Below are 9,750 nucleotides of genomic sequence, written 5' to 3'. Positions count from 1 at the left end.
AAACACTTTTATTATCACCTTGTGTAACATAAGCCCTGACACTGAGCACGTCCTCCATATACTCGTAATATTGTACAGTAAAAAGATATTACAACGGAGAAAGGTGAACTGCCTCCCTCCCCAGTCCACAGGAGTTGTGTGTCATGGTTGTCCAAAGTGATCTGTGCAACCACAAGTCTCAGGAACATCACCACCCTGCTCCAGACACAGGGGAGAGAGGAAACTGTCATTGTTGTTCTCAGTGTCCACCATTAATAAAGTTATACCAAAGAGGGAAAACACCGACAATTGGCTGGATTAATTTCCCGGCTGACTGTGCCTTCTGTCGTCACATCCGGTGGAGCTTTACTCGGTGGGCGGTGCCGTCTGTCTCCACGGAAACCCCTCTGGCTGGTTGGCTGAGGCCTGGAGGGGCGCTGAAACTGGATGTACGTTTACTGCGGGAGGATGGGGGGCATGGACTGAGGGGGGTATAGAGGGGATATATACTGTGTACAGTGCAGAGGTGTGCTATGTATGTATAGGGGAATATATATTGTGTACTAGGGAGGGGTATACTATATTTAGGGTGTATATACTGTACAAAGGAGGGGTGTACTATATATAGGGGGTATATAGTGTACAAAGGAGGGGTGTACTATATATAGGGGTTATATACTGCACAGGGGAGGGGTGTACTATATATAGGTTATATACTGTACAGGGGAGGGGTGTACTATATATAGGCGGTATATACTGTCCAGGGGAGGAGTCTACTATATATAGGGGTTATATACTGTCCAGGGGAGGAGTCTACTATATATAGGGGTTATATACTGTACAGGGGAGGAGTCTACTATATATAGGGGTATATACTGTACTGGGGAGGGGTGTACTATATATGGGTATATACTGTACAGGGGAGGGGTCTACTATATATAGGGGGTATATACTGTACAGGGGAGGCGTGTACTATATATATAATATATAGGTATATACTGTACAGGGGTGGGGTCTACTATATATATATAGGGGTATATAATGTACAGGGGAGGGGTGTACTATATACTGTACAAAAGGAGGAGTGTACTATATATAGGGGTTATATACTGTACAGGGGAGGGGTGTACTATATATAGATATTAATTGCTAATTAATCATTTGTCTTCTCCTGTCTTTCAGGAATCATGTCTACCTTGGAAAAAGAGCTCCACGTGGGTCGATTGCCCCCTCGACCACCCATGCCTGGGAGTCTCCAGTCTGGATCGAAAATGAGAATGGGGTACGTTGTCACCTTTTGTTGCTGAGAGGAATGAGGAAGATGTAGTTGTTTTCTCTCCTCTGTGTATGTTTATGGATGAGGAGTAAAATGATGTTCCACATTTTTTAAAATAACTTTCATGAATAAATGTGTTTCAAGATTTTAAGATGAATTAACCTGGGAGGACATAACAGTCAGGGTGCTTTTCTGGGAACAGTATTTTCCAATGTTTTACTAGTTTTCTGTTTGTTTTGCCAGCTTACAGAAGTCTCTTGACCCCTTAAAGCGGACCTTTCATCAAATAAAAGAAACATTTTTTTTTACATTTAAATAAGAAGTGTATTATTAAAGGAGAACTATGAGGTGGGTGAAAATCACTCACCCTCATAGTTCGAGCCGACGTGTGACAATAAAACTGTCACACCTCGGTTCAATACCGTGTTTCCCTGAAAATAGGACACTGTGTTATACTTTTTTTGTCTCAAAAAAACACACTAGGTCTTATTTTCAGGGTAGATCTTATATATTTTTTTTTGGGTGCAAAAATGGAAAAAAGGGCCTCAGTCATGAAGGGGTTAATGTACCAAACTGCTGAAAAATGAGTGCAAAAAGAAAGCTAGCATTCTTTTTGCACTTATCTTTCAGCAGTTTGGTAACCGATCTCTGAATGAGTGCTTTCACTACCGTATGATTCCTTACAGGCGGAGTGCATTTGGAATCTCTCCGCCTGTGATGAAACGGCGCTATAGAGGAAGCTTCGGCTTATGCGTCTCTGCTCCCTCCGCTGCCGCCTCGCTTCCTCTGGCTCAGCTGAATCTCTCCCGCTTCTAGTTCTCCCTGATGTCACCACCGGCCACAACTGGGTCTTATTTTCGGGTTAGGTCTTATATTTTAGCAATTACAAAAAAAAGTACTAGGTCTTATTTTCAGGATAGGTCTTATTTTCGTGGAAACACAGTAGATAGGGAAGTGAGCGAACACATACCGTCGCTTGCTCACTTCTCCATCATATCCCTGAAGAGAGCCGTGACTGTCAGTCACGGCTCCCTGCAGGGATTCCCCCCTCCTCTAGCACTGACTGGAGGAACGGGCAGGGAGGGGGCTGGCTCTGCCTCTAGATAGCTTTGGGTCACGGGAGGAGGTTAGTATATGTCCTCCCGTGACCCTTAAGAGAAAAACACTTACCCCTTCTCTTTTAAGTTTAATAATGCAACTGTATCTGACAGTTTCACTATTAAATAGATGGTATAACAAAGGAACACTATAGCATGAAGGTGGCAATGTTCATCTGCAGCCTGAAGGCTTTCATATTTATCAGTTAAGCCTCCAACCTGCATGTGATCGCACTGTGTCATAGCTGATTGGGAACCAGTCTGATTCTGCTTCCCCAACATCAGTGGTTAGTGGGGATCAGTCATTGATAGCCGGAAATACCTGCTTATGTCTGCTGCTAGGTCTGAACAGGCAGGAGGTTTATTAACATCCCTAGAAGGGGTCATGCATGCTGGGAAATTGTAATAAACAGTTTGCCGGACAGAAAGAGTTAATCATGGGTAATTCAATCTTTTTCTGCTGCATTTTTTGCTCTTTGTTCATATTCTTTTCTGTCTCGTCCCTTGCACCTCTGGCTCCTAGATAACCCTCTCTGTATTTCCAGGCCGGGAAAAAGAAGGGACTTCTCCCCTGTGCCCTGGAGTCAGTATTTTGAATCGATGGAAGACGTGGTGGTGGAAAGTGAGACTGGGAAAGACATATCCTTTTTTCTGGAACCTTTGCTGATAAGCCTTGGCTCGTTCAAAATGCGTGACCGTCTTAAAGGGTAAATTCACTTTCTTACAGAATGCGAGCAGATGAACTTACCGGCACAACTCGACACACAGGTGAGACCGAAGTAGTGGGGAGGCCTCCCTTGCACCTCGGGTCCTTGAAGTCTCTGGAGATGGAGACAGAGACTTGGTGGACACCGAGTGGCACGGGTGCCAGGGGTGAGGAGCACCGTGCAAGCCTTAGTCCGAGATCCGAGCCATGGTCAAGTCCACTCTGGCAACGAAGTACACAAGGGTTAATCAGAAGAATGGTCGAGATCCAAGCCGGGGTCAGTTCCAATCTGGCAGCTGAGTACAAAAGGGGCAAAGAAGTAGAATGGTCAAGGTACAAATCCGAGGTCAATGGCAGGCAGCAATCAAGAGTAGTCAAATAGGTTTCCAGGTCACAAGTTCAGACAGATCACAAACTAGCACAGGAACAAGGGGGGACTGAAGAGAATCCAGCAATTTGGCAGTGTCTGGGCTGGGCTTATATAGGGAAATGATGATTGAAGTTTGAGGTCACTTCCTGTGCGCCTCCTGGGCATTTTCCCGCCTTTTTCCATCAGGTTGATGTCACTTCCTGTGCGCCTCTTGGGCATTTTCCTGCCTTTTTCTATCAGGTTGAGGTCACTTCATGTGCGCCTCCTGGGCTTTTTCCATCAGGTCTTCTGCGCATCTTTGGCGCACCGACGCATCTTTGGCGCATGCGCAGTTGGCGTGGATTTCCTCTTGTGGCAACGAAGTGAAGTCACATAGACACAGGTCCGACCCCTCTGTATTTATGATCATACTCTTGGTACTGCTTTTCTTAAAACTTGGTATGCTGGGAGTAGAAAGAAGAAATGATCCTGGGCCAGCTTACAATTATTTTGTTTGCCAGTGTCCAAGTCTCCTGTAGGCAGCAGTTTAACCCAACAGTATATGACATCCTGTTTCCCTCAATGTACTCCAATAAAAGGATTTTGTGGTGAAGACAAAAGTCCTATTTTACTTGCCGGGGTTTCCTTAAAGTATATAATCACTTTCCAGACCTTTGCTGCGCATTATTCCTTAACTTTGCACACAGCTTTCGCATTTACAAAAGTGGTTCGGAGGGACCAGTGCTGTTTTTGCTTCATGGAGGAGGACAATCTGCCCTTTCCTGGGCTGTGTTTACGGTAAGCCCTGTGTTACAGGACTATAGTGTGTGTGTGTGTGTGTGTGTGTGTGTGTGTGTGTGTGTGTTAGGGATGGACCGATACTTCCGGTAGCAGAAAGCTGGGCGGCGCGTCATTACACGCTGCCTGGCTTCCTGATTGGCTGTGAAGCCGACTCCATGCTTCCTCTTGTTGACGAGAGGGAGCATGGAGTCTGCTTTCTGGTCAATCGGGAAGCCAAGTGGCATGTAATGACTCGCTGCCCAGCTTCCTGATTGGCCAGAAAGCTGGCTCCATGCTCCCTCTTGTCACCTGCTATAAGGACTTGCCCCCTGTCTTCCTGATTGGCCAGCTTCCTGGCCAATCAGGAAGGCAGGTGGCAAGTCATTACCCAACTCCCAGCTTCCTGATTGGCCAGAAAGCTGGCTCCATGCTTGCTTGTCACCTGGTGACGAGAGAGCATGGAGGCGGCTTCCTGACTTCCGAATCATTACATGCCACCCGGCTTCCTTAAAAAGACTTCCGGTATTGGGACCAAAAAAAATATCAGTACTCGATACCGAAAAAACGGTATTGGTGATATATATATTAATATTAGGACGCACGGCTTCTGTGACAGAAATTCTATGACAGAAATTCAGTCACAGAAGCTGCAGTTAGTGACTGCTGAGACAGGCGGCGCTGTCTCAGTAATCACACAGAGCAGATTAAGAACGTCGTTCTTCGTCTGCTCAATGGGCTCTATGGTGAGCTCCTATGGGGGATCGTGACGGGTCACGGTCCCCCAGAGGAACGAGGGACCCAGAAAACCTCGGCGAGGGGCGGACACGATCGCCGATGCCGCCGCTCGGTTTAATACAAGGGATCTACTTAGATCGCTTGTATTAAACGAACAGCGGCTCCCACTGTACATTCAGCTCTGCTTGTCAGGAGCAGGGCTGAATGTACAAAAAGAAACTACTCGCCCGGCGTCCGAAACTGCATGTCCCGGGTGCCGGGCAATAGGTATTCGCTCCATAAGACGCAGGCACATTTTCCCCCTCCTTTTGGGGGAAAAAAAAGTGCGTCTTATGGAGCGAAAAATACGGTGTGTGTGTATACACTGTTTCTGCTTTTAATACACAAGGGACCTGAACAAGCATTCCAGCAGTTTATATCTCAACCCAGGAACCAAAATGTAACACACTGCGACTCCCCAGTCCTTGGATATGGTGGCTACATCAAAATTTTTTTTTTCAGACTAAGGACATTTTCTGCAAGTACAGAGAAATATCTGTTGAACCAATCAGGATTTCAGTGTCCTTGTCAATTTCTGTGCACTTCCCAGCTATCGTCTGTGAACCACAAAGTATTGCCCTTTGTAGTGGAGATAAGACGAGGCAAATTTGTTCTGTAGTCCTAATCAGAAGAGCAGCCTAGGGTGACAACCCTTCACCTCCAGTTTTGATACATTCCCCCCTTTTGTTTCTATAGTGTTTGGTAATTATATAGATGGAGCAGTCCTATTTGCAGATTTTATGTTTGAGCTCTGTGTTCGGATTTACAGCACTGTACAATGGTTGAGGTTTATTGCTCATTCTTACAGTGCAAGTCTATGAGTCAGCTGACTAAAAACAATGCTCTCCCCGTGTGGCTAAGATGTTATCAATGCAGTTGTTAAAGCAAATCTGTGAAGAGCAAAGCAACAGGTTACCATTAAAATCCCTCTCCCTTCCCAGCAGTATATACTTCCCTTTCCTTCACTCACCATTTTATTCTGCTGCCAGGAGCAAATAGGAAGAAAGAAAATTTGCATCCAACAAAAAGCAGATTTTAACAAGCGTGAATAATGAAATAAATCCCTCTGGTAGCGAACTGGTTCTAACATGTGACTTTGCTATGCATGCTGTAATCGTTGCACATGTGCTCGACTTGTCTTCCTCTTCTTGCAGACTGCCATTATCAGCCGGATTAAGTGCAGAGTTGTGGCGCTAGACCAGAGAGGGCACGGTATGTATGACACCAGGGGGCGCACTTCTCTTCATTCATACTATTGACCCAGATGAATAATGACAACTCTTCCTGGACTCCAGGAAGTTATTTAGATACACATTGAACTGATGCTAAGAGCAGATTGAGCAGTGGGATGACATCAGAGGATGCTTCTCCTTCATTGTTCAGTCGGGAAGCTGGGGGTGGGTGCTACCAGTCAATTGGTGTGATTCTTAAAGGAGAATTATGAAGCGAGTGCTTTTTCACTCATCCTCATAGTTCTAGCCGACCTGTGACAATGAGACTGTCACAGGTCGGCTCAGTAGATCGGTAAGTGAGCCACATACCGGCGTTCGCTCACCTCTCGATCCTGTCACAGCTCTCTGCCGTGACAGGGGAGGGACTGGATTCCCCGCTCCCATCCTCCAACGCTGACTGGCGGAACGGACGGGGGAGGGGGCGGGTACAGCTAGCTCTGCCTCTAGATAGGCAGAGCCCGCTGTCACTCACGCAGCTGGGCGGATCCAGACATAATTGTATACCGTGAGCTGTAGCTCGCGGTATACTGAGCCTACGGTGACGGGAGGACGCTAGTTTGTGTCCTCCCGTTACCCTGAGAACTATGGGGAAAAGCCCTGACCCTATAGTTCTCCTTTTAACATACAAAAAACACAATAATGGGGCTTTAAATGTGTCTATTGAAGAATGTGGGATAACATAGCTAAACCTATTAACAAAATATAATGGGTGGTCAAATATATATAAAAAAACATTTTTATTCCATGATCTCAATCAATAAAATTAAAAATATTTCATTTTATCTACAAAGTTTACAAAAATAGACGATTTAATAAATAAACCTCCTTGGACTCCCTGCCAATACATGATATACATATTTAAAATATATTCCATATTTTGGGTCATGCATTTCATAAGCAATATCTTTACATCATTTCAAGGCAATCATATTAATCATTATTTCATCTGTAAGAGCACTAATCCAGCCCTCTACGCGTTTCGCCTTCATCAGGAACTTTGTTGGAGGTAGCCATCTTTGAAATTTCTACGTAGATAAATGAGTCCACAACTGAGACAACTCATCTTAGAAAATGAGTCAATGGATGAGTCCGCATCTCTGGAGGACTCTAACCCACCAGGAAAGAGAAAGGGTGGAGAGAACACATCAGCAATAGATCAGAGGGGATAGCACATCTATCCTGGAGTTCCTCATTGTAGGAAGGAATTCTCTCCTCGTGCAACCAATCACCCCGATCCAACCGGCTGCCTCTCCACCCAACTCACTAAAATCCTGCCACATTCAAACACACCGCCCGACAGGGTCAGCGTGTGATTCTTAAATCTGAACTCCGGCCTCCCCTGTAGCGAGGTGCATTGAAGTCAATGGCACAGCAGGCACCTCCACACCCGGAACGCAGGCTGCTCCGGTCCAGTGCGATCTGCAAAAATACTGAAAGCACTATTTCTCCAATCATCTTCCAGGACAGCAACCTGAGAGATGATTGGCCCCTCCTTCTACAGGAAACACAATTAAGAAAGCAGTTAAATACCCTCCCACCCCCTCGTCCCTGAGTTTTTGTGTGTTTCCTACCATCCAGGAACCTTCGTCACGTTTATTTCTGACCGGTCGGCCTTGTGGTTGCGGGCCCCCCCTCTGTGCAGCTCTGTGTTCAGGCTTTCTGCCATGCCTGTTGCCTTGCTGTAGTTGCGGAGGGGTTTCCCCCCCTGTTTACCAGGGTTCGGTTCCTCCGTTTTGTACCCAGGGAGGAAGAATCCTGAAGCTCCCTGGCTGCTTTGCCCTGTCCCTGTTGCTCCAGAGTGTCAGGGGTGTCTGCACGCTGCGGCTGGCGGGATCCGAAGGTGGAACGCAAAAGGGGGCGTGCCGCTCTCAGTCCTGCAGTCTACCCAGGACAGATTGAGGGAGAAAAAGTCGCCGCTGCTCCGATGGAGGAAGAGGGCAAGCCGGCTGCTGTATCCAGATCCAAGGGTGGGGTGAAAGCACTATTTTTGCAGATCGCACTGGACCGGAACGCAGGCACTAATGTGCCTGTGTTCGGGGTGTGTGGCTGCGGTGCCATTGACTCCAATGCACCTCCCGCCCTGAACGCAGGGAGCCGGCCGGCGTGCGTTCCAGAGGCCGAACGCTCTGGAATGCAGACTTTGTGGTGTGACCCGGCCCTCAGTCTTGCAGTTGTACCGGCTCCTCTCCTGGACTGAAATTGCTTCCTCTGATATCACTGCACATAGGGAGCTTCTCACCCTGTGCATTAAAGGTGCAGCAAGTCACATAGAGCCCGCCTCATTTCCTGGCTGGAGGACACCCAGCATCATCTAGCTCTTTTTTTTTTTTCCCACCTGACTGTCCCCGGCCCGTCCTTTTATTCATTGAATTTCAGTTCTTCAATGATTGAGGATCCTTATCACATGGGGGCTCTATCTAGGGTGGTCTGCATGCAAATGCGGCCTGCCTAGGAACACCCGCTCCTTTAGACTGACATCCACCCGTCAAGGCATTTTGGGGTTTGCATAACTCCTCCTAAAAGCCAGCCCACTGCTTGCATCAGGGCAAGGGCTCTTGAGAGGAGTATTGAGGTAGGGTGCTGTGATGTTTTCAGGTACAGCACCCTGCTGGTCCCTCCCACCAGCCTACATTGCACGCAGAAGCACAGAAACCCAATTATTATATTACTGAATCTAGAATAAAGTGCTGTATGTAATAGAAATTGGAAAGGTTTTATTTAATCATTTCATTAGCAGGTTGATATGGGGGGTGGGGGGAAGGGGTGTCATCGGAAAAGGAGGAACCAGAGAAGGCTTTACTGATGAACCACTGACAAGTGATCCTGTACAACGGCAGCATGAACACAGCGAGAAGCAGGAAATGCGCAGTGCGTTCACTTGTTTGCTTTTTTTTTTTCTTCTCTGCAGGTGAAACGAAAGTTCGGAACCCTGATGATCTTTCTGCTGAAACCATGGCAAAGTAAGTCCTCGTGATCCTCGATTATTATTATTATTATACAGGATTTATATAGCGCCAACAGTTTGCGCAGCGCTTTACAATGTAAGGAAGACATTACAATCACAATACAATTCCAGACAAGATGGTAAGGAGGGCCCTGCCCCTGAGGGCTTACAATCTAAAAGGGAGGGGGAAGTGATACATGAGGAGGTAGCTGTGTGGGGATGAATTGTTTGAGAATGTGACGGTTCAGTGGTTAGGTTGAGGTGGGATTGGCTTCCCTGAAGAGATGAGTCTTTAGGGATCGCCTAAAGGCAGTCAAGGTGGGTGACGGATGGACAGGTTGGGGTAAAGAGTTCCAGAGGATGGAAGAGACTCTAGAGAAGTCCTGGAGGCGAGTATGGGAGGAGTTGACTAGGGAGCTGGAAAGCAGGAGGTCTAGGGAAGAGCGGAGGGGACGGTTAGGGTGATATTTTGAGACAAGGTCTGAGATATATCCGGGGGCAGAGTTGTGGATGACCTTATAAGTGACTGTTTAATATTTTGAATTTTTTCCTCTCGGCGAGTGGAAGCCAGTGCAGGGATCGGCAGAGGGGGGTGTGGGATGGAAGCCAGTGG

General features: G+C 46.9%; 1 protein-coding gene across 2 annotated transcripts in view; it reads left to right on the top strand.

Moving 5' to 3' along the window:
* Window positions 1-333: 333 nt before the first annotated feature.
* Window positions 334-9,750, top strand: part of PPME1 (protein phosphatase methylesterase 1) — a 26,298-nt gene continuing 16,881 nt past the window's right edge. Inside the window, exons 1-6 of one of the 2 annotated variants that reach the window (XM_018575315.1) lie at window positions 334-428; window positions 1,162-1,261; window positions 2,898-2,991; window positions 4,113-4,205; window positions 6,116-6,173; window positions 9,102-9,153. In XM_018575315.1, the coding sequence (XP_018430817.1) occupies window positions 1,167-1,261; window positions 2,898-2,991; window positions 4,113-4,205; window positions 6,116-6,173; window positions 9,102-9,153 (392 nt within the window). In that variant the 5' untranslated portion in view covers window positions 334-428; window positions 1,162-1,166. Of the gene's footprint in view, window positions 433-1,161; window positions 1,262-2,897; window positions 2,992-4,112; window positions 4,206-6,115; window positions 6,174-9,101; window positions 9,154-9,750 lie in introns of both variants that reach the window. The other variant, XM_018575316.1, reaches the window with a different exon arrangement.

This window comes from Nanorana parkeri, unplaced genomic scaffold (genome assembly GCF_000935625.1).
Source record: "Nanorana parkeri isolate BGI_ZX_2015 unplaced genomic scaffold, ASM93562v1 scaffold3782, whole genome shotgun sequence".
Classification (NCBI taxonomy): Eukaryota; Metazoa; Chordata; class Amphibia; order Anura; family Dicroglossidae; genus Nanorana; species Nanorana parkeri.
Note: the sequence above shows the minus strand (reverse complement) of the source record. Positions and strands in the feature narration are given on the sequence as shown.